Here is a 23,765-nt window from a genome sequence, read left to right as displayed (position 1 = left end):
TGGTCCAACACAGCGAGTGTCGTCACCCCTGCCCTCTCGGTGTTTGGTCTATTCAGTGGACAAGATGTGTCTCAAATGTGAGACATGGTTAGGGAAGGCTTTCCTCTGGTCATGAATGAGGGATGAAGGGAGAGGACCAACTCCCTGGCTTGGTCATTGATCTGTCCACACTGATCACCCCAAGCTAGAAGGACAGATAGACATTTGGAGCCTGGAAATGGAAACCTGTCATAATACGGGGTTTACAGCTGAGTGACTTCAAACACGAAATGTGATGAAGAGCTCTGGTTCTGCCACTTAATGCCTTGTCATCCTCGCCAGATAAAAATCTGTGCCTGTTTCTAAGAGTAAAATGGACCTAGCCGTTTTGGTAGACCTCACAGTTGGTGTGAGGATTAGATGTGATAAAGCATTTGGTACAGTGAATGCTCAATAAATGGTAGTTATTACAAGGCATACTGCAGAGGTATTGCAGGATGATTCCGGATCACTACAATAGTGATTATCACAATAAAGTGAGTCAGATGTTCTGGCTCCCCGGTGCATGTTTACAACTATACCGTAGTCTATTAACTGTGCAACAGCATTGTCTTAAAAACAATAACCATACCTTAATTTAAAAATACTTTATTGCTAAGAAATTTCCAACCATCATCTGAGTCTTCAGTGAGTCATAATCTCTTTGTTGGTAGAGGGTCTTTGCTTCAATGTTAATGAAAACACTTACATGCGAAGCGCAACACAGTGAAGCCCACAAAGATGGGTATGCTTGTATCCGCTTTCAAAATGCCCCAAGCCTCCATGTCTCGGGCCCATCAGCACCATGAGAGGTGTAACTACGCTGCTGAAAGGTGGATCACACTGAGATGGTCTCTGTCTGCCTCTGCCGAGCTTGAGCTCCCGGGAGGCTCCTACGTGGCTAGAACTAAATGCCCTTGGAAGGTGGGCAAAGGGTGTAATGGGTGGCTTCTCTTCAGACTACTACACTCTTGTTTTCAGATGACACCCTAAATTAGCATAGGGCCCCCAAGTCTTATTCTTGCTCTTAAACTATACTGAACGTCTCCATCCAAATATTGAATTTGGGCCCTAGCCGGTTTGACTCGGTGGATAGAATGTCGGCCTGCAGACTGAAGGGTCCCAGGTTCGATTCTGGTCAAGGGCATATGCCCAGGTTGTAGGCTTGATCCCCAGTGGGAGGCATGTAGGAGGCAGCTGATCAATGATTCTCATCATTGATGTTTCTATCTCTCCCCTCTCCCTTCCTCTCTGAAATCAATAAAAATATATTAAAAAACAAAACAAAAAATATTGAATTTGGGACACAAAATTTGGAAGACAATGTAGTCACTCCCATATTTTCTTCATTGCACTCCTCAAACCCTCCAAAAGGAGGTAACACTTTATACCAGCTTTATTCTCTGATGACAGATTTGGGGTTCTTAGAGAAAGTAGCGGCTAGAAGAGTGGCACCTCAGCCCTGCAGTGGTGAGAATGCAAGGAGTCATCAGCTGGAGTGGCCCTTGGTGCTCCCCCGACCCAGCACCTGCGATGCCTGGCACAGCAGGTGCTGAACAGATACTTGTCAACTGTTTGTAGGTGGTGGGGGGTGATTAAACGCTCCCTTCGGGAACCACATCCTGTGCAGGAAGAACACCTTACATCCCGTCTGCGGGTGGTTCCAGCTCAGGGTACTAGCCCCCTCCCCCCTCCGGTAGCCCCTCACCCGCACTCCTGGGCCCACTCCATCTCAGCACCTAACCCCTGCAGGGCCGCATCTTCTCCACGTGGAAGACGATGACGGTTGAGTGGGCATGCACTCGTTTTGGGAGAGACGCTATATTCCCGACCCCTACTTTTAGGGCCCGAGGACTTTAAAACCTGGAGGCTTCCAGGCGGGCATTTAACGGAGCTCACTTTTGGAATCCCACCCGGCCACTAGCCGCCTACTTTTGGGCTTCGCTTCCTGCATTTGAGGGTATTCCTGGGGGGGCTGGGGAGCCCCAGGCGAGGGGAGGCGACCCGCGCTCCGGGGACGGAGTAAGGCAAGGAGGCGGGCTCCGCGAGCTGGGGGCGGGGCCGCAGGCTCCCAGGGACACCCAGTCACAGGGCCCGCCAGCGGAGGTCGCGACCCCGGATCTTCCTGGCCTGGCGGCGGGGCCGGGCCTCGGCCCACGCGTGCCCGCGGGGAACGAAGGGTCGCGGCGGGGCGGGCCTCCTCCAGCTCCTTTCGCGAGGCTTCGGCACGGAGAGCGGGCCCCGCCCCCGTGCGCGGCCAAGTCCACGGACAAAGTGCGGGTCTGCAGACCGGCTCCGCGCCCACGCGGGGCTGCCCCCACCGACTGCGTCCGGTGGCGCGGCACGGCCCCGCCCCGCCGCCCGCTTCCCGAGGCGGCCCGCGCACGCGCGAAGGCGCCCGCTCGGCCCGGCGGGGCTTGGTGACGCGCGTGCGCGGGCCCCGCCCCCTCCAGCAGCGCCAGCAGGTCCCAGTGGTGGCGCTGACGGGCGACGTCGCCGGGCGCCAGTCCCGCCTGGTCCCGCAGCGCTCGCGCCGCCCCCCGCCCCAGCAGCAGCTGGGCCACCTCCGCCGCCCCCTCGCGGGCGGCCAGGAACAGCGGCGTCTGCTCCTGCGAGGGGGAAGCCGGGGGCGAGGTCAGGGGGCCACACCCCGGGACCCGCCCTTCGTGGCTCCACGACCGGGCCGCCGGCCCCGCCCCCTCTGGCTTTGGGAGCTCCCGCGCTTCCCCCCTCTCCGCACCCCTTTTCTGTGTGGGGAGCCCTCTGCCCGGCCTAACCCTGCCGTCCTGGGCGTCTTTGTCGGCTCCGGCCTGGAGAAGGGAGCGGGCGGCCCGCGCGTTGTTGACGGCGGCGGCCCAGTGCAGAGCGGTTTTCCCTGGGGAACGACGTGGGAGGGCGTCACCCTGAGGCGGGGGCCGGGCGCCGGGCGCCGGTTCCGTTTCCCAGGGATCCCGGCCTTGGGGGCAGGGCTCTTCAGGCCCGTGGAGTCTGGGTCCCCCCGGGCGGAAGCGTTGCCCGGGTGACGGCGGCGGCAGGAAGCACTGCCGGTGACGTCACCGGCGCGCGGAAGGGACAATGGGGCATTGTCTGGGGTCGGTGGGACCCGGAGGCCTCCCCCTCCCCCCGCACCCTCCCATCCTGGTGCACAGTGGGCGGGGGCGTGTGCGTTGAGGATGGGGGAGGCTGGTGCTCCTTCCAGCCAATGCCCGCGGACGTGCATCCCGAGGGGCTGCCAGGGAACCCCCGCCCCCAGTTCCTCTGCTGACCGCCCCCCACTATTTACCTCACTTCCCCACTGCTCAACTTCTCTGTGGCAATCAACACGCCCAGATCCATACCCCATTTATCTCTGGCCCCCACATCTGCTTGGGCTGCAATCAGTTCTTCAACCAGGTCCTCCACTGCCAGCTTGGCGGCCAGCATCAGGGCCGTGGTCCCGTCCACCGTCCTGGCATCCACTGCCGTCTGTCTGTGGCGGAGTAGGAGCTGGGGGGCCAGACATACACCCTGGTATGTCCTGGGCAGCAGCTCAGGCCCTCACACTACCCACCTCCCAATCCATGTTCAGCCACCTGCTCTTTTCCCCTTTCAGGTCCCCAGGCTCACATCACCTTCCTCTTTGCCATCCCTAGAGGAGGCTTTTGCCCAGCCTTACTTGCACATTTGCTCCCTGTTCTCTCAGGGACCCCGGCGTGCACTGACCTGGCAGACCTCCCGGGCATCAGCAGCCACAGCGGTGTGAAGAGGGGTGCGCCCCGCTCTGTCTGGCTGGTTGGGGTTGGCTCCAGACTCAAGGAGGCGGCGGGCAGCAGTCGGTCGGGAGAATCGGGCAGCCAGGTGCAGGGGGGTCTCCCCCGTGCCCGCGGTGTGAGCCTGGGGACAGGCCCCTCCATCTAACAGAGGTGCCCAGGGCTCGGGGCTTTCCAGGAAAGTCCTGTACTCCACTGCCCCACAGCAGACTGCTGCCATCAGGGGTGTCACCCCCTCTGTGGGTGGGAGAAAAGGAATGGGAAACACGTCGATCAAAAGGGTATGGAGGCTCAGGGGAATCACAGCCCTGGGTGTCAGGAGGCCCAGCTCTGGCTCTTGATTTTGTGTAGCTTAAGTCAAGCGGCTTCTGCTGTTCTCCAGCTTCAGTTTCCTCCTCTGTGCAAGGAGCCAGCCAGCAGGCCTCATTCTCTCACATTCTAGGGCAGTGGTTCTCAAACTTGAGTCTGCAGTACACTCACCTGGAGGGCTTGTTCAAACACATTCCCCAATAGCTTGACTATCTGAACCAGGAGCTCTGGAGCCCAAGAATTTGTGTCTCTACCCATTTCCCCAAGGGCACTGATTCTTCTGTCGCCTCTGTTGTAAGGCACTAATTCTAACATTTGCTTCTTCAGGGCTGATAGCAAAGTGTTTTCTGATTCTAAGGGTCAGGGAATTCTACTGGCCCGGGTTGGCTCGAGTACCAGGCCCACGGGTGTCCACACCAGGGATGTCCAGCTCTGCTTCCTGGGGAGGCGTCAGCATGGCTGCCTGGGGGAGTCCTCGACAGTCACCGCTCAGGGCCCAGAGCTGGCATTGGGCAGGCGAGGCCGTGTCTTCAGCCTTGGGACCGGAAAACAACCAGGGAAGGAAGGTCGGCTTGTCCCTTTGCCCTCCCGTCACTGCAGGACCATTCCCGCCCTGTGCTTTCCCCTGGCCTACCTCCTCTCCTTCCTCAGGGCCTGAGCACATCACAACTCCATCCTCCTCAGCTTTGGCCTCTGGTTTCAGTGCCCTGGAAGAGGAGGGTGGGTAGAGGGCCTTCAGGGTCCACAAAGTTTGCATCCGTCTTCCAACCCTAACCCCAGCCCCAACCCCAGCCCTAACCCTAACCCTAACCTTAACCCCAGCCCTAACCCTAACCCTAACCCTAACCCTAACCTTAACCCCAACCCCAGCCCTAACCCTAACCCTAACCTTAACCCCAACCCCAACCCTAACCCTAACCCTAACCCCTTCCCCTTCCTCTGTCTTCCACTTCTGCAGTGGCACCTCTTGTTGCTTCTGATCATAAATGTCTTCACAGGCAAGAGTCCCCTCCCTGAGCCCCAGCTCCTCCTCATTCTCACTTGAGGCCGATGCTGTCCTCGCCCAGTGGGGGCCGGCGTCGGCGGGGAGCTGGCTGAGTCCGAGGCCTTCGAGTGAACCCCGGGGGCAGCCAGAGGGCCCCATGCTCTCGGCGCCTCCGCCGGATGAGCTGGAGGATGAGAAGAGCCCCAAGAGCCAGGAGAAGCACCCCGGCCACTGGCGAGCACAGCACAGGCCAGGGAAGCTGGGTGGCGGGGGGCTCTGGTGGGAGAGACAAAAGGAGGCCATTAGGGGTGAGGCTGGGTACTACTGAGAGACCTGTGGGCCTCAGTTTTCTCGTCCGTGAAATGGGAATAACAATAGCACCGCCCCCAGGGGGTTGTTGGGAGGATGAGAGGGGTTAGTACTGGAAAGCGCTTAGCGCACAGCCGGGCACGCAGTGTGCGCGGTCTGAGTTGTTATTCTCTCGTGAGCTCTGCCCTGTGTGACACGGGAGTGACATGCCCTCGGCCCAGCAGAGAGGATGGACCGAGACCCGAGGTTCGCGGGGAGCCTGTGAGGGAGGCTAGGAGAAAGTCCTTAGGAAAATAAGGAAGGAGGTTGTAGAGCAAAGGGGCCCGGGGAGCCCCCCGTTAGAGAAAGAGGGTGGCAAGGGTCAGGCCCCACAAGAGCAGTGGGTCCCAGTTCTCCTGTTTCATTTGACCTCCATGCTGGCTGCGGCATGCAGCCTGGCTGGGAGCGAGGTCAGGGGAAAGGACGGGGGCACCTACCGGTGCCTGCACGAGGGTGGGCCGCCAGCAGGGGTCCCGGCAGGAGGGGCTCCAGGGCCTCCACTGCAGCCATGGCCGCCAGGAGGCGGAGCAGGAACCCAGGGTCCCAGGGACAGCGGGCTGCGGGGTGGTCAGGGCCACAGCGGGACAAGTCCACACCCATCACCACCACAAACCTGCGGGCGAGGCACCTCAGGGACCGGTGTCGGCCCCGGCTCCCTTCCCTCACCCCTCGCCCAGCCTTACCCCGTGCTGAGGGAGTCTGGCTCCTGGCCCGCAGGCTGTGTTTGAGGGGCTGCTGTCTCTTGATGAGAGGGGCCTGGGCTTCCTCCCAGCTCCTCTTCGGCCTGGGCCCCAGGGTAGGGGTACACCATGTCCCTGCCATCCCTGTCCTTCCTCACCCAGAGCCCCACCCTCAGAGCCAGGGACAGTGCCCGGGCCAGGGCCAGCAGCTGCCGGTCCAGGGCTGGGCGGCTGAGCACCACCAGCAGGGCCAGGGAGGGCCCCCCCTCGGAGCTCCCGTCTCGGGGCCTGCAGTCGCCTCCGTCCCAGCCGCACTCCGGAGCGTCGCAGCCTTTCTCACAGTGGCCGTTGTGGAAGTGATCGTGGCAGAACTGGTCATAGGCTGGGCTGGGGGCGAGGAGAGGGGGCTCAGGACCCCAAAGAAACTAGACTCCCTCCTTCATCCCAGAGAGGACTCCTGACCTCCCACCGCCTCCAGGACACTCGCTACTGGGGCAGCTCCCGAGAAATGGGCGTAGGCAGGCCCTGGGGGTAGGTAGCTCAGACACCCTAATGTCTACTGACACCTGGTCCCTAAGACAGTCCCTGAAGGCGGGCCCGGGGCGCTTTCCCTGGGGTGCAGGTTGTAGGGGAGAGTCTCCAGGGCAGCAGCTTGGAGAAGGGCTGGGGCGGAGATGGTGCTGGTCTGGCTTTCTCTGCCCCGCTCACCTGAGGCTGCCCTGCTCCTGGGTGGAGCCTAGGCCTCCACCCCCACTTGGCAATGCCGACAGTGACGAGGGTGCCGACTCCCTGGAGCTTGAGGCTGGGTGACACGTAACTCAGAAGCATCTATGGCCCTTTGCCCTCACTGTGGCCCCGCCCCAACTCACGTGCAGGCTGGAGGAGTCTCACAGTCATAGCCGTCAAACAGGCATTCTGCAGAGTCACACTGCGGGTGGCACTGCCCGTCGCCAAAGAGAAGCCAGCAGCGGGAGTGGGAGGGGCAGCCCTGCCAGGGGTCCAGGACCCCCAACGAGCAGTCCCCTCCATCCCAGCTTCCTGCGGGGCCGCTGCAGCCAGCGTCACAGGCCCCGTCTCCCCCTCTGCCCTCACACCCCTTTGCTCTGGGGCTCTGACACCTGGGCCCTGGGGAGCCGGGAGGGCAGGAGCATCGAAAGCTCGGGCCCCCCAGCTTGGAGGTCTCTGAGCAACTGCCGTTGTGGAGGCAAGGAGAGGGAGGGCCACAGCCTTGGACGGCTGGGGTCAGGCAGTCAGGGCCCCCGTAGCCATTGAGGCAGGCACAGCGGGGTGGGAAGCCAGCCTTGGGGGAGGGCAGACACAGCCCCCCGTGGTGGCAGTGATGGGGGCCACAGGAGGGGGCTCGCTGGCTGCAGGTGGGGCCTTCAAAACCCTGCAGAGAGGAGAAGAGAGGTTGGCGAGGGGCCTTGTGTCATTCTTACCACTTCCTCTCAAGACACTCCCGGATAAGGTAACGGGGGTGGGGGTGGGGGGCGAGTGTCCACATGGAAGGGCCTCAGAGAACAGGGGATCATTTTATGGAGGTTGCAACCATGTCCCGTGTGTTTTCACACAATGACAGTACATGGTGCTGACAGTGGGTGAACCACAGCTCTGCAGCATGGCAGTGCAAGTCCCGGCAGACTAAAGAGCTCATAGAGTAGTAACTGAACTACTGTCTTAATCCTCGGAAATAGGATTATATTCGTGCTCTTCCTCTGGAAGGGAGACAGGACATAAGTGCCTGCAAGTTACTAATGTTGTAATTCTTGGATTTGGTTCATGGGTGTTACATTGTAAGAATAAAATACATAGAAGGCCATGCACAAACCAACGGTGTCAGTGTATCATGAACCGATGTTACGCATCAGGCCCATAATGAGTGCGCGCGCACGCACACACACACACACACACACACACACACACACACACACACACACACACTCACACACACACACACACACACACACACACACTCACACACACACACACACACACACACACACTACACACACACACACACTCACACACACACACACTCACACACACACACTCACACACACACACACTCACACACACACTACACACACACACCTACACACACACACACACCTACACACACACACACACACTACACACACACACACACCTACACACACACACACACACTCTCACACACACACACACACTCACACACACACACTCACACACACACACACACACACACTCACACACACACTCACACACACACACACACACACACTCACACACACACTCACACACACACACACACACACTCACACACACACACACACACACACACTCACACACACACACACACACACCCACACACACACACACTCACACACACACACACACACTTAAAAGAACTGAGCACTTATCCACAGTCACCCAGCTTGATTTTGGGGTCCTTCCCTCATGCATTCGTGCTACCCCTGATCCTGCCTCCACCACCCCCTTTTGCTGCCGAGAGCCACTCCTGTGAGCAGGGACGGCTGCTCCAATAGTTCCCACTGCAGGGCTCCCGGCTCCCTCTGGGTCCCAGCTCAGGCTTTCGCCTGTGTCAGTGCTGGGGGTGATGAAGGCAGCTTTGCCGTCACTCACCGGGGGGCAGCGGCAGGTGAAGCCTGGGGGTGGTCCTGCCGAGGCCTCACAAGACCCTCCGTGGGAGCAGGGCTGGCTCTGGCAGGGGTCCATCTTCTCCTCACACCGCTGACCTGCGGCAGGGTGGGACTGGATGTCACACTGTCTGGTCACTGCCGTTCCTGGGAGTCGGCCCAGCGCTAGCCGCACAGGTAAAGGGACCCTGGCCGTGTTCTCTGGGCGGGAAGGATGACTAGGCCTTGTGGGTGGGGATTATCTGGTTTCCACGGCCAGCTCAGCTGTGCCCGATGCCTGTCCCCCCCCCCCCCCAGCCCCCCAGCCGCGCCTCACCCGTGTGCCCGGGCAGACACTGACAGTAGAAGGCGTTGGCTAGAGGGTGGCAGGCTGCGGTGCCTCTGGGGTGGCAGGGCTGGTCCAGACACTCGTCCACGTCCCCCTCACAGCGCAGCCCCACAAAGCCTGGCGGGCAGGCGCAGTGGAAGCCGCCAGGTTTGGGGGTGCAGGTCCCATGGTTGTGACAGGGCTGCGATTGACAAGCGTCCAGTTCCTTTGAGCAGTTCTGTCCTTCGTAGCCCGGGGCGCACTGCAGGCAAAGAGGGTCAGGCTGAGCCGACCAGGAAGCGAGCCCACCCAGCACTGCAGTCTGCCGCACCGCCTTCTGCTTGCCAGTCCCACTCACCAGCCCCCACTCACCAGCCCCCAGGCCCCTGCAGCTCACCCATCTCAACACACGGCGCACATTATCCCAGGAGGCACGACTCAGCCCTCCAGCCCCAACAGCCTCTCGGACAGCGGTCGCCACCTTTCAGGCCTCTCGGACCACCAGGGGCCACGGACCTCGGGTTGGCGCCCGCTGCTCTAGGCACACTGCCACTAAAGATGGCTCCATTTTGGGTAGAACCCCTCTCGCCAACCAGCGCCCCAGGCTGTGCCACGCTTCATGAACTTGCAAGCACCCACTGAACGCCCTTTGTGCGGCCACCATGTTAGGCAACAGGGATGCAAAGAGAACCAGAACTGGTCCTGCTGCCAGGAGGTTCGCAGGCGGCCAGGACGGAGACAGCTGGCATTTCTTGCATGATTTTTACGCATAACCTCCTGAAATCCCCCTAAAGACCCTTTGTGTGGATATCGCACTTGACTCTCACTTCCCAGAAATGGAGGCGATTCCTGGAGAGACTGACTTGTACAAGTCGCACAGCTAGGAGGTGGCGCCGGGGCGCAGTGCCTCTCCGGCTCCCTCCCGGCGCCCGTCCCATGTCCCCACTGTTTCACATTCTGCTGGAGAGGGATCGCTGCGCGGCCTTTGCGTGTGCTGAGTTCTTGTGAGAGGAAGGCGAGCTTGCAAGAACGGGACCAGGAAGGCTTCGGGAGAAAAGGGCTCTCGGCGAAGTGGCTAGAGGGCTGCCGGAAGCAGATGAGGGGTGTCGTGGAAACTTCTGGGGAGTTTCATGGAAGAGGAAGTCAAGCGGAGCACCAGGTGCGTGAGGTTGACGGTCAGTGTGCTGCCTCAGTGTCTGGGTGTGTGAAACGCTCACAATACGACGCTATGGGCGGGGGAGGGGAGTGCATGTGCCCTCTCCCCAGGCCCTGGTTCTGATTACAGGGACGAGGCTGCTCAGGCTTGAGTCTAGCTTGGCCTCTAGCACCGTGACCTGACCACCAAGGAGAGGCCTGGACCCAGCCTGGGACTGCTCCTGAGGAAGGCACCTCCTGGGCACCATGCAGTGGAGGAGCTGGGGAGGGCACCAGAGAGCCGGTGTGGGTGTGCAGGGAGCCAGAAGCAGTTTCGTGTTGCTGGAGCTGGGGGTTGGGGGTGGGGGGCACGAGGCCTGAGAGCCAGGGCGGGTCTCGCAGGGCAGGGCCGTGGTGAAGGAGGGCAGCACTGCAGGGTTTTGATCAGGGGAGTGACAGGTGAGCGCAACGCTTTCAACAGAGTAAAGGCTGGTAGCAGAATAAGGGCTGGGCAGGGCGGATGGGAGGCTGATGCAGGTGTCCACGTGGACAGCAGCAAAGGCCTGGACTAAGCCAGTGGACGAAGGTGAAGAGACACGGACAAAATGGAGAAATATTTAGGAGATAAAATGGCCTGACTTGGAGGTTGGCTGGATGTGTGGGTCAGGGAAATGGATAGATCATGGCCCCCACCATGCCGACTGTCTCCCATGTCCAGTCCACCCTGGCACCCTGACCCGCTCACCTGGCAGAGATACCCATTGGGCTGGGCCACGCAGCTGGCCCCGTGCTGGCAGGGTCTGGACTGGCATGGGTTCGCCCTGTCCTGGCACGTAGGGCCCTGGAATCCAGGGAGGCAGTGACAGAAGTAGGAAGGGCCACTGTCAACGCAGAGACCTCCATTCTGACACAGGGAAGAGACTTCTGTGCCTGCGAGAGACAAACAGGATCAGTAAAGCTAAGTGGGGCGGAAGGGCGCCCCGGGCCCAGACACTGAGCAGAGAGGCTGTGGGGACCACCAACATTCCTGGGGGAGGGGAGGCCTGAGGACCAGGCCCGCCTGACACAGAGGGGTTGAAGCATCGAGTTCCCCCGCTGTCTGTGCTGCCAACTGGGGGGCCGCCCTCTCCCCCGGCTGTAGAGCACAGTTCTGCGCCCTCCCATGTGCTCACTGTCACTGCCACCAGCCACCCTGGTCTCTCTTCTGAGGTCTTCTCATCTCAAACTCATCTGCACAAAGGGCTATTTTTTTTTATTTGTTAAAAATATGTATTTATTGATTTCCGAGAGGAAGGGGGAGAGAGAGAGCGAGCTAGAAACATCAGCGATGAGAGAGAATCATCGATCAGCTGCCTCCTGCACGCCTCCTACTGGGAATCGAGCCCGCAACCCGGGCCTGTGCCCTTGATAGGAATTGAACCCGGGACCCTTCAGTCGCAGGCTGAGGCTCTATCCACTGAGCAACACCGGCCAGGGCCAGGGCTATTCTTTCACAGTGTGTGGGAAGTGAAATGTGTTGAGTGTAGTTGGGTTAAATGTGTCCACTCCAGAGATGATGATAGTGACAGAGTGGAGCTGCTTCACACTGATTAGGTCCCTGTTGGTTGTGTTAATGTGGAGTCTTATTGACAGGGCTGGCTGGTGGTTCTTGAGCTGCGCTGAGTGTGGTGCTGGGAGCTGGGCCGTGTGGGGAGGCCCTGGGCACTGAGGGTGGTACGGGGAGCTGGGCCGTGTGAGGAGGCCCTGGGCGCTGAGGGTTGTACGGGGAGCTGGGCCGTGTGGGGAGGCCCTGGGCGCTGAGGGTGGTACGGGGAGCTGGGCCGTGTGGGGAGGCCCTGGGCGCTGAGGGTGGTACTGGGAGCTGGGCCGTGTGGGGAGGCCCTGGGCGCTGAGGGTGGTGCGGGGAGCTGGGCGTTTGGGGAGGCCCTGGGTGCTGAGCTGTGGAATCAGGTGCTGGGAGCTGGGCCGTGTGGGGAGGCCCTGGGCGCTGGGCTGTGGAATCAGTCACTGGCTGGTTGTGTTGCTTGCCTCTGGGCCGAGTGTGTTGTGGTCGGATGTGTGATCCCTTAGGGCTGGGATAGCGGAGGGCACCTTTCTCTCCTTCATCGGCTCCCAGTCGGCCCCTGGTTGGTACCTTGGCTCAGGGCAGCCCTCTGGCAGGAGGACAGCGGGACTTCGCAGAGACGCCCGGTCCATCCCTGGAGGCACGGGCACTGGAAGGAGGGCCCGGTCTGGAGGCAGCGGGCATTGCGTGGGCAGGGCTTCTGGGCGCATAAGTCCATCAGAGTCTGAGGGTTTGCAGGGAGCGTGAGGCAGGACAGAGCACCAGGTCCCCAGCCCGGAGGTGGTGCTCTGCTGGCTGCAGCTCCTCAACATCCCCTCAGGCCGCCCCTGGCCTCCCTGCTGCCTCCATCCTGGGGAGTCCCCAAGGCAGGCACCCCGCAGCCCCTCTTCCCTGCAGACCCCAGAGCCTGGACTTCCAAAGCTCCCCATGTGGGTGCCTTGCCCACACGCCCCTGCTGCCACCTTTCAGTACCTGAGACCCTCTCACTGGCGCTCCCCAGCCCCCTGCCCCCTCAGCACACCTGGCTCAGAGCCTCACCTGACAGCTGCTTCCTGTGTAGCCAGCAGGGCAGAGGCAGCGGGCACCCTGGGGCCCATCTTGGCAGGTAGCCTTGTTTCTGCAGGGGCTGGACAAGAGACGGGCACGGGAGGAGGCAGGTGTGGGACAGGGGGAGGGCGGTCCCGGGGAGATGGGACTGAGGGAAGGCCTCCCTCCGAGAAGGATGCAGGATGAGAGGCAGCTGGGCCCCGGAGGAGCTGGAGGAGAAGGGCCTTGCCCCTGCTCACCTGTTTGCACAGCTGGGGTGGACCCTTCCCTCACAGCGTGGGCCCTGGAAGCCGGTGGCACAGAGGCAGGTGGGGGCGCCAGGCCTGTTCACACAGGTGCCCCCGTTGAGGCACGGGGCTGGAGAGAGGGGGCTGTGAGCCAGGGTCGGGTTTCTTGCCTGTAACCTGGCCTATGACCTCAGTCACACCACAGACAGGCCATCCCCCCGCCCCCCATCAGAGCACCAGCTCACTGTGCCCAGGTTTTGACTTCGGCACAAGCACCCCTGACGGCCGCCTGCGCCAGCCCGGGGGACGGTGGGCGCTCACCGGAGGCGCAGAGGTCGGTGCTGGTTTCGCAGCGGGGCCCGGTGTGGCTGGGAGGACAGGTGCAGAGGTGGCCCCCGGGGCGGGGGCTGCAGGAGCCGCCATTGAGGCAGGGTCCCGAGTGACACGCTGTCACCTCCTCAGTGCAGGTGGGCCCTGAGGAAGGGAGCCCTGTCTCTCCTCTCCCCCTCCCCCTCCCCCTCCCCCCCTCAGCCCTCCCCCCACTCTTCCCTCCCAGCACCTGGCCCCTGCAGTCCATGCCGCTGTCCTGGACGGTGGCAGAGACGGAGGGCCTTTGTCACACGTCTCCACAGGCCTTGCCCTTCGTTAGAGGGTGGCCAGCCCAGGGTGTACATGGTTTAGGGAGCGTCTCACCTGTGTAGCCTGTGGGGCACGTGCAGTTGTAGCCAGAGGGCTGGGGGTGGCAGGTCCCCCCGTGGGCACAGGGCGTGGAGACGCAGCCCCCCAGCTCTGCCTCACACTCTGGTCCTGTCCAGCCCACGTCGCACACGCACGAGGATCTGGCCATGGAGAGAGAGCGGTTTCCTCCCTTCCCTCCCACTGGGTAGTCCCGTGACCTCTTCTGTGTTTGGCCCGAGGCTCTGCCCTTTCCTCAGGGTCGTTGCCCTGAGCAGCGTCCCTGTTCACTCTGCCCGCCGGCCCCGCGCCCTGAGCGGTGTCCACACTGAGCAGATGCTCAGTGAGCTTGTCTGATGGGCCGGCCCTGGGATTCAGGGCTCTTCTCTCGGCCTTCGTTCCCCGTTCTTTGTGATCTCCCTCCCTGGACCACACTCACAGGCCAGCCCTGCTGTGGCTGGGACCTCAGAACTCCGCCACCTCCTTGCTACCCCCCCCCCCCCGCCCCCGGGGCCTCCCCCAGACCTGCCGCTGTCTCCTGGCCTAGAGGGCGAGGCGAGCGGAGGGCCTGCGGGCGTTACCTCTGGCAGCGCCCGTGCCGGCAGGTGCAGTTCTCCGCGGGGGCACAGCCAGGGCTGCCATCCGGGCAGAGGCAGCGGGCCTCGTCCTCCTGGCGCGGGCACTTTTGCTCGGGCTGGCACAGGTTGGGGGCACATAGGGGCACGTCACAGAGATGACCTGGGGTGGGGAGATGGGCAGAGAGACGGGGTCCCTCCTTGTCCTCGATGGGGGCCAAAGGCCACTTACGTATGACACGCTCACTGCCCGTGAGCCTTGCGTGGCTCCCTGTTGCCAGGGCCCAGGGGCCAGGTGCTTCTCCCAGTCGCCCTGTTCCCTGCGCTCCTGAGGTGGCGCTCTCCCCCCCCCCCTCCCCTCCCCTCCTGTCTTTTCCCCTAGGGGCACAGCTGCCTGCAGCCGGTAAGGCCTTCAGCTCTGCTCTGGGCTGGAGGGCCCGGTCTGGGGTCCTGCACAGGTGGCTCTCAGAGCCCCTCTTGGGCGTTAACGAGAGGCTGTGGTCTTTCCGCCCTAGACTAAGGCCCTCGGGGAAGGCAGCTCTCCTACCAGTCATGTCTGCATGTCTGTCCCCGTCTGCACTGAAGTGCCTGCTACATGTGCCCTAACCAGTTTGGCTCAGTGGATAGAGCATTGGCCTGTGGACTGAAGGGTCCCAGGTTCGATTCCAGTCAAGGGCATGTACCTTAGTTGCAGGCACATCCCCAGTAGTGGGTGTGCAGGAGGCAGCTGATCGATGTTTCTAACTCTCTATTCCTCTCCTTTCCTCTCTGTAAAAATATCAATAAAATATATTAAAAATTAAAAAAAAAGCAATGAATGGCATCCTGTTGAACCCTGGCCCTGCTCCTACCCCAATCGCGCCATTCACGACGAGGCCTCGGTAAACAGCACCGTCTGTGCGTGTGCAGCTGCAGGCGTGGCACTGAATGAGGACTCACTGGCTGTCCTCTCCGTCTCACCGTCACTGAGGACCTCTGCCCGCCCTGAAAGGACCCGGTACCCGCCCTCGCCAGGGGCTCCCGCTGACCTGTGAAGCCGGAGGGGCAGAGGCAGAAGTAGGCTCCTGGGCGGTCAAGGCAGCTGGCGCCCGGGGGGCACGGGCCGCTCAGACACTCGTCCACCTCCTCTTGGCAGCGCGGGCCTGTGAAGCCTGGGCACAGGGCACAGGGCACAGGGCACAGGGCACAGGGCACGCTCAGGGGCTGCGGGCGTCTGCCCCCGCCCCGCTCTCCCTCGGCGTCTGAGCCCCGTTTACCCGGGAGACATTCACAGTGGAAGGACCCAGGCTGGTCCTGGCACTGCCCGCCGTTGGCACAGGGAGAGCTGCCGCACTCGTTGATGTCCTCCTCACACCGGGAGCCTGCGAACCCTGCAGGGGCAGGGGCGGGGGGGCATGGGGATGGCGAAGGGCATCTCTGTTCCTTACATGCACCAGGGAGTTTGTTAGTTACAGTGTGGGCTGAGCTTTGCAGGCAGGATTTCATGGGTTCAAAGAAGAAATGGAGTTTACACTGACAGCCTCTCTGCACGCACAGGAATGACGGCCCACAGAGAAGGGCGGGGTGTGGGCGGGCTAAAAGCTTCGCTGTGCAATGAAAGCTCCAACTGAGGCCTTCTTAGTATTTGAGCTTCAGGACATGACAGCATAACACGGTCACTTTATTCTTCATACAGATAAGGCATCACTGGATATATGTACTGATGCCGGAAACACATTTTATCGAAAGCATAAGTCCCAGTCCGGGCCCTTCCCCTGGCCAGGAAGGGTGAACCTGGAGGGCTTCCCAGAGGAGACACCTGGGCAGGTGCGGCTGGCGGGGTAAGCAGGGTGCTCCCCTGCAGAGGATTAATAACGGAACCGACCTCAGGCTGCCGCTGAAAGGAGGAACTAGAGAATGCCTGGGACTAGAGCGAAGTGTGTGCTCAGAGAGCCAGCTACCGTCACAGCAGAGGACGGAGGGTCCCGTGCCGCTGAGGAGTCCTGGGCGGCTGTCCCTGTGCTGGGTGCATCGGGGACTCGGGGGTCCAGAAAGGCGGGCTTTGGGGTGATGTGGCAGGACAGAGATGAGGCTGGGCCGGTAAGCAAGGGAAGGAAGATTTGGGGGATGTAACAGAAGAGAGTTTGGGGAGCAAAGCAGAGGCCTGGAGCCTGAATTGTGGAGGCTCAGAGGCCTGAGGCGAGAACAGGGTGGAAGCGGCACTCACCCGGGGAAGGTGCAGGGGTTGAGGGCAGGCAGGTGCGGGGAGGGGGGGGAGGCAGGGTAGAAGGGCAGGGGTGGGGTGGTGGTGGTGGTGGAAGGGCAGGTGCAGGGGGGAGGGTGGGTGGAAAGGCAGGTGCAGGGGGGGCAGGGAGGGTGGGTAGAAGGCCAGGTGCAGGGGGGGAGGGCGGGTGGAAGGGCAGGTGCAGGGGGGAGGGCGGGTGGAAGGGCAGGTGCAGGGGGGAGGGTGGGTGGAAAGGCAGGTGCAGGGGGGGCAGGGAGGGTGGGTAGAAGGCCAGGTGCAGGGGGGGAGGACGGGTGGAAGGGCAGGTGCAGGGGGGGAGGGCGGGTGGAAGGGCAGGTGCAGGGGGGAGGGTGGGTAGAAGGGCAGCTATGGGGGGGGAGGCGGGTGGAAGGGCAGGTGCAGGGGGGGCAGGGAGGGTGGGTGGAAGGGCAGGTGCAGGGGGGAGGGTGGGTGAGGCGCACTCACCGGGCGGGCAGGTGCAGAGGTAGCCGCTGAGCTGGTCCTGGCAGTGAGCCTGGTGCAGGCAGGGAGCAGAGGCACACTCGTCTGTCTCCAGCTCGCAGAGCTGCCCTTCGAAGCCTGAGGGCATGGAGCTGTGGTGAGGTTGCGGGGCAGCCAGGCCTGCTGCCCAGGAGGCCCGGGTTCTAGAGCCGGCCTGCCGCAGCCCCAGCCCCAGGCTGCCCTCCCAGGCCGCCGTGTGCCTGCGGGCTGCAGGGAGGAACTCGGGAGAAAGCCCAGGAACAGGCACCTGGGCTGCGGGGGGGCAGGGCGGACGTGCCTTTTGGTGCCTTTCCTCTGCGCCCAGAGGGCAGGCTGATGAGCCTAGAGGCCCCGAAGGGCAAGTGAGACAAGTGGGCATCTGCAGGGAGGGCTCCGCGTTGCTCTACCCGGCAGGCTCTGTGCCGGGGAGACCGGGTCCCCAACGGGGCCTCTAGGGACCTGCCCTTCCCCCTCCTCGGTCCAGACGGGGCCTGTTCCTCGGGCAGCCCCGGCCTCCCGTCTCGCCCTGCACCACGGCGGGGCCGGCCTCGGACCCGCTGCCTCCCCTCCTGCCTGGAGCCTGCTTCTGCAGCTCCTCATGCCCCAGCCTGGTCCCTGGGATGCTGGACGTTTCCTCAGCAGGTTCCCGGGAGCCGCCCAGCTTGAGGGGGGCCGGAGGTGCAGGGAATGGCTGACAGCCTGAAGCCTGGGCTTGCGTCCTGGCTCTGCCACGTACAAGCCGCTGACCTCGGGCAGGTCACAGCCTCTGTGCTCCCGTTTCTGCATTTGTCAAGCGGGCAGGGTAACGGCGCTGACCCCGTGGGTTATTGTAAGACTTAGATGGTGCGCGCAACGGGCTCGGCAGCACCCGGCACAGGGTTAGCTATTCTCGTTCCGTTTCTGTCCACTCCCCGCACCGGTCATGAGCTCCCGGGAGGCTAGCGGAGCTGGGGCCGCCTTGCAGCATCCCCTTCCTGTTGCACCAAATTCAGGCCACAGCCCTCCGAGGGCTTCACTGCCGAGCTCTACGGAGGAGCGTCTCTGTGGCAGGAGGCGCATTCTGGGCTGGCATGATGTTTAGGAACTGCTGCTCTGCTCCCCGTGACGGGCCGAGTGCGCGAGGACTGAAACGAATGCGCCTCCCCCGGAGCGGAGCAGTGCACAGCCTGTGGCCGGGGTTTTCGTGGGTCCTGGGGTTTTCGTGGGGCGGGGGCAGGAGGAGGTCCTCGGGTGCCTGACAGCTGGCCCCAGGCTCTCCTCGCTCTCCAGGCGAGAGGGCCTGTGGGGGGATCAGCCTGTCTTCTACCCCAGGCCCCGCCCGCCCGGTACCTGGGGGGCAGAGGCAGTGGAAGCTGGCGAGCAGGTCCAGGCAGGTGCTGCCCGGGCGGCAGGGCTGGGACAGGCACTCATTGTGGTCGGCCTCGCAGCGGGAGCCGGTGTAGCCAGGCGGACAGAGGCAGTCGAAGGAGCCGGGGGTGTTGAGGCAGGAGCCGCCGTGTTCACAGGGCCCCAGGCCTTGCTGGGCTGGGAGGAGGGAAGAGCCGGGTCCACAGGGGCCCAGGGTGGACGGCCGGGCAGCCAGCGCTTGGGGGCCGGGGCTGAGTGAGGCAGGTGAGACCACGTCAGGAAAGGGCAGTGGGGCGGGAGGCTGGGCGTGGGGAGAAGACCAGCCGGGGCAGAGGTGCCCAGCCTGGACAGATTCAGGGAAAAGAGCTGTTTATGCTTTTAGTGTGGAAAGCGACTGGCCTGTCTCCTGGGCAGCGGCTGCCCGGGGGCTCAGAGAGGACCCGATGGGGGCGCCTCACCCAGCTGGCACTCGTCCAGGTCCTGGTGGCAGGTGGGGCCCGCGTAGCCGGGCTGGCACAGGCAGAGTGTGGCGCCCGTCAGGGGGTTGGTGCTGCACTGGGCTTCCCCGTGGCACGGCTGGCTCAGGCACCGGTCCTCCAGGTGACACAGGAGGCCTGTGGGGCGGGGGGGCGGAGGGCGGGGGGCGGGGGAGGGAGGAGAGAAGGCTCTCAGCGGCCCCTGGGGGCTTCTCTGGCGGCCCCTCCCCCGGCCCCGGCCCCTCCGCCCCGCACCTGTGCGGCCAGGGGGGCAGAGGCAGGAGAAGGTGCCCACGCGGTCAATGCAGGTGGCTCCGGGGGCACAGGTGGCAGCGGCGCAGTCATCCAGGTTCTCCTCGCAGCTTGTGCCGCCCCAGCCGCTGACACACACGCAGTGGAAGCCGCCAGCCACGTTCCGACAGGTGCCGCCGTTTCTGCAGCGAGGGGTGCGCTGGGCCGCACACTCGTCCACGTCTTCAGAGCAATCCCGGCCTGTGGAGGGGGGAGACCAGGCTGGAGCGGGGCCTGGGGCGGCGGGGCTGACCATCTGCACCGTTGGCGCCGTGAACTTGGCTTCAGGACCTCACCTGTCCAGGCCTCGGGGCAGAGGCAGGTGTAGGTGCCCAGCCCATCCTGGCAGGTGCCGCCATTCTGACACGGGTGCCCGGCACAGTCGTTGGGGTTCACCTCGCAGAGCGGGCCTGTGAGACCTGACAGGGCCCTGGGTCAGCTGAGGGGGGACCACCTCCCGCCCAGGGGGCGCAGGCCAGCCCTGTGAGCACACACCTGGGGGGCAGAGGCAGCGGTGGGAGGGGGAGTCCTCCCCCGGAACCAGCTGGCAGGTGCCCCCGTTGGGACAGCCCGCTAGGGGGCAGGGTCCTGCCCAGAGCGCACAGCGTGGACCTGTCCGCCCAGCCGGGCAGACGCACTGGAAGGACCCCAGGGTGTTGTGGCAGGCGATGCCCTCGGGGCAGGGTCCGGGGTCTCCAAAACACTCGTTGACGTCGTGCTCGCAGGCGTGGCCCTCAAAGCCGGGCGGGCAGCGGCACTGGATCTGGGGGTAGGTGGTCAGGCACACCCCGCCGTTCATGCAGGGGTTGGCTGAGCAGAAGTCCCGAAGCTGGCACTGCTCGCCTGCGGCCGAGGGCAGAGGGCAGAGGGCAGAGGGCAAGGCCGTCAGCTCCCAGGGCCTGGGAACGGCGCCCCGCCTCTCATCTCCCCATTTCTCGCGCCCCCCCTCCGCCCTATTTGCCCTGTCCCATCGCCCTGCCTCAGTTTCTTGGGGGGTTACATCTGGAGTGACTATATTTTTCAGCTGAAAGTAGGACACGTGGTTGTTGGTGGCGTGTTGCAGATGGGCCCTGCCTGGGGAGAGGAGACACGGCCCCTCCGGGGACCTGGTGGGAGGGGGAATGCGGCCCTGCCTGCCCCCAGGAGACTTAGCGCCCCTGGTCCCTCTCGCCCAGCTGCCTGGCCTTTGCGTGGGTGTAATCTTTGCAGCGATAAGAGACTCCCTTCCAGCCACCACCCGCTGGCAGAGGCGGCAGTGGTGGCAGCCACCCGTGTCCGCGCGCTGCGTGCCAGGGCGGGCTAAGTGAGCCTCCTGAGCAGCGCGGGCCTCTCCGCGCCAAGCGTCCGCTGCGGGCACAGTCTCAGTGGCAGAGCCGCCCTCCTCCTGGGGGGACACCCACTCCTCTCCCTGGCCAGACCCTTTCCACCCCTTCTCACCCAGCACACCTCCCCCCACTGGAGTCTGCCTAGTGACCCCCTGGCACCCCCCGGGCAGAGGCCACTCGGGTGCTCAGACACAGAGCCCCCTGCTGGGCCCACGGACCCTCTGGCTATGGGAGGGGTGCAGGGCTGCGAGAGGACCCGGCTGGTACGTGGCGGGGACTGGCAGTAGCTGCCTGCCGACTGCTTTGGAAATATGTCAAATTGGGGCAATCAGCACAGCTGTGTGGGGGGTGCCAGTCGCGGGGGAACGTGTCCCCAAGGACCGGCTTGTTGATTCTCATGGCCGCGGTCTCCTCCCCGCCCAGCCCGTGCTCGCCTGCCCGCTCCCACCGCCGCTCACCTGTCCACCCGGGCAAGCAGGCGCACCGCGGGCGGCCCGAGGCCTGGATGTGGCAGCGGCCCATCTTGGAACAGAAGGAGGAGCAGGGGTCCTGGAGCTGGGCCTGGCACCTCTCGCCAGTGAAGCCCGAGGGACAGGTGCAGAGGAAGCTGGGGGTTAAGGACGAGGCTGCGCTTGGGGAGCCCGGGGAGACAGGAAGCAGGGCTTGGCAGCTGCCTCCATTCTGGCAGAGCTGGGCGTTCCGGCAGGGATCTGCAAACTGGCACGTCTCACCCAGGAAGCCAGGAGCACACCTGGGAGGGAGGGGGGGCACTCACATCACTGGCTGAGGTTGGCCTTCTGTCCCCCCTCCTCTTTCCTTACTCCCCCTCCCCTTTCCAGTCTCCCACCCCGCACAGGCACCTCACCGACAGGTGCCTTGGCCCTGAGGCAGGCTCAGGCAGGTGCCGCCGTTGGCACAGGGTTCTGAGAGATTCCCGCAGGGCAGCCCTAGGGATGGAGACGAGGATGAGCTGGGAGCTCTGGGGACCTGTTAGCCTCCTACCCCTGTTCCTCGTCCCCATGTGGTGCCCGCCCCACCCCCCAGATCCCAGGCCTCTCACTTACTAATCCCCACCCCCTTCCTGTTTTCTCTCTGGCCTCCCAAGTGCAGCCTCCCGTCCCTGGTCCCTCGGAAGCAAGACAACAGGGATCAGGAGGGGGGGTTGAGGGGACTCCTGGGAGGTGAATGGCTGAGACAGAAAAGGGATTTCCTCCAGGAAGGGCCCAGCATTGAGCCATGGAGGCGGGGAGGGGGGGGGGTTGGGAGGGGGGGGGGGTTGGGAGGGGGGGGGGTTGGGAGGGGTGAGGGGGGAGGGGGGCTGAACCGGTAAAGGGACTTGGTGGACCCTCAACCTTTCCATGTCTCCATCTTGGTCACATCTCTTTCCCTACAAGGTGGCCAGTCTGTTCCTCTCCCCGCCCCCAAATGAGCCCGCTGTCCCCAAGCTCCGGGCTCACTGGGCTCTCCCTGGGGGTGGGCACCCTGCCACCCAACCCAACAGACCCCGGCACCAGGCCCACGGCCTTGGTCTGCGCAGATCCGGCAGCAGAGCCGCTCCCTCCACCCAGTGTCGCCCCAAAGCTCGAGGCTCAGCCCTTCGCCCCAACCCTCCAAAGGCCTCCTCGGGACGGTGGGCCCCCCTCTTCCACCCGGTACCGCATCCCTGGTCCTCACCTCCGGTCTTCACAGCCCAGGAGCCCAGCAGCCAGAGCAGCAGCAGCGAAGGGGGCTGCATTCCAGAGCCCAGGCAGCCCTCAGCCCTCCCTGCCCGGAGCCACCTCCTGCGCCACAGCCCCTTCCTCCGCCGTCTTGGCTGCTGCAGGCCTCGCAGCTGAGTTGCTTCCTGAGTCGCACAATGTCCTGGACACCCAAGTGATGAGGGGAGGGAGGAGGGACATTGAGGGGATGAGGGAGGGGCCTTCCATCCCTGACAACCCCTGCCCCCCCCAGGACCGGGTGGCTGGAGGGCAGGTGAGGGAGGGGAGAACAGGGGACAGTCCCAGCCCTTCTGCTGAGGTGGCCTCTGCTTTCCCGGGGTGGGGACTGCAAGGTGGCGCCCGTGCGGCAGGGCAGGCAGGCGGAGGCAGGGTGTGATGGGGATCTCCTGCTCCTCTCCCGGGAGAGGTGCTTGTTTCTGGGGGTCACTCCAGATGCTTCTCAGAGAACCTGCAGCTTGGCATAGCTTGAAACGACCGCCCTGGGCAGAGGACCCAGGGGGCTTCTGGGCCTCACTCTGGCCCTTGCTAGGGCTTTTGCCCTTTGCGGGGAGGAGGGAGGTGTCGGCTGCTTTGGGAAAAGTACAAAACCGCCATCAGTTTTGCAGTCTGGATTATTCATAGCAAACACTGCATTTGGTCTTTCCCCTCCCCCATGTCTCCCTTCCTCTACTGCAGAGTCCCTGGGAGGCAAGGCTAGTCATTGACTATTTATTTTTAAAATATGTTGTATTGATTTTTTTTAGAGAGAGAGGAAGGGAGATGGGGGGCGGGGGGAGAGAGAGAGGGAGGGAAACAATGATGTGAGAGAGAACATCTGTTCCTTGTCTTCTGCATTCCCCCTACCAGGGATCCTGCATGTGCCCTGACCAGGAATTGAGGAATCAAACAGTGACCTATTAGGTGCATAGGACAACTCTCAACCAAGTGAGCCACACCAGCCAGGCACCAGTCATTGACTTTAAAATCGGACTAAATAACATCACAAAAGAGCCCTAGCTGGTTTGGCTCAGTGGATAGAGCATTGGTCTGCGGACTGAAGGGTCCCAGGTTCGATTCTGGTCAAGGGCATGTACCTTGGTTGTGGGCACATCCCCAGTAGGGGGTGTGCAAGAGGCAGCTGATTGATGTTTCTCTCTCATCAATGTTTCTAACTCTCTATCCCTTTCCCTTCCTCTCTGTAAAAAATCAATAAAATATATTTAAAAAATTATAAAAAAAATAACATCACAAAAGAGAATTTGCTGCCCTGACTCACCTTACCTTCTTGAGTAAGCCCTGGCTGTTGGACTCAGTATGTCTGGCCTTCTTCTGCTGGCACAGGGCTGAGTCAGGTGACTGGCACAGGTGTGGCAGCAAGCACCCTCTGCAGCCTGGGGCACCCTGAGAAATTTCCTCTGCCGAGGAATGCACCACTTAAAAAAGCTTTTTATTTTAAATATATTTTTTATTGATTTCAGAGAGGAAGGGAGAGAGAGTGAGAGATGGAAACATCAATGATGAGAATCATTGACCGACTACCTCCTGCATGCCCCCCACTAGGGATCCAGCCCATAACCTGGGCATGTGCCCTTGACTGGAATCAAACCTGGGACCCTTCGGGCCACAGGCCGATGCTCTATCCACTGAACAAAACCAGCTAGGCAGCTTTTT

General features: G+C 62.7%; 1 protein-coding gene across 1 annotated transcript; it reads right to left on the bottom strand.

Moving 5' to 3' along the window:
• Positions 1–611: 611 nt before the first annotated feature.
• NOTCH4 (notch receptor 4) lies at positions 612–22,231 on the bottom strand. The gene is made up of 30 exons (XM_036356590.1): positions 22,072–22,231; positions 21,263–21,344; positions 20,856–21,148; positions 19,568–19,915; positions 19,369–19,491; positions 19,037–19,273; positions 18,764–18,919; positions 18,288–18,482; positions 16,944–17,057; positions 15,511–15,624; positions 15,283–15,405; positions 14,261–14,417; positions 13,698–13,843; positions 13,326–13,478; positions 13,017–13,134; positions 12,769–12,856; positions 12,301–12,454; positions 10,912–11,096; positions 9,042–9,294; positions 8,712–8,824; positions 6,959–7,479; positions 6,093–6,476; positions 5,847–6,022; positions 5,118–5,337; positions 4,711–4,783; positions 4,473–4,611; positions 3,721–4,004; positions 3,357–3,504; positions 2,796–2,893; positions 612–2,627 (listed from the first exon to the last, which is right to left on the bottom strand). Exons 1-30 carry the CDS (start codon positions 22,130–22,132, stop codon positions 1,947–1,949), a joined length of 5,937 nt encoding a protein of 1,978 aa, XP_036212483.1. The 5' UTR covers positions 22,133–22,231; the 3' UTR covers positions 612–1,946.
• Between the last annotated feature and the right edge of the window lie 1,534 nt (positions 22,232–23,765).

This window comes from Myotis myotis, unplaced genomic scaffold (assembly GCF_014108235.1).
Source record: "Myotis myotis isolate mMyoMyo1 unplaced genomic scaffold, mMyoMyo1.p scaffold_m19_p_26, whole genome shotgun sequence".
In the NCBI taxonomy this organism is placed as follows: Eukaryota; Metazoa; Chordata; class Mammalia; order Chiroptera; family Vespertilionidae; genus Myotis; species Myotis myotis.
Note: the sequence above shows the minus strand (reverse complement) of the source record. Positions and strands in the feature narration are given on the sequence as shown.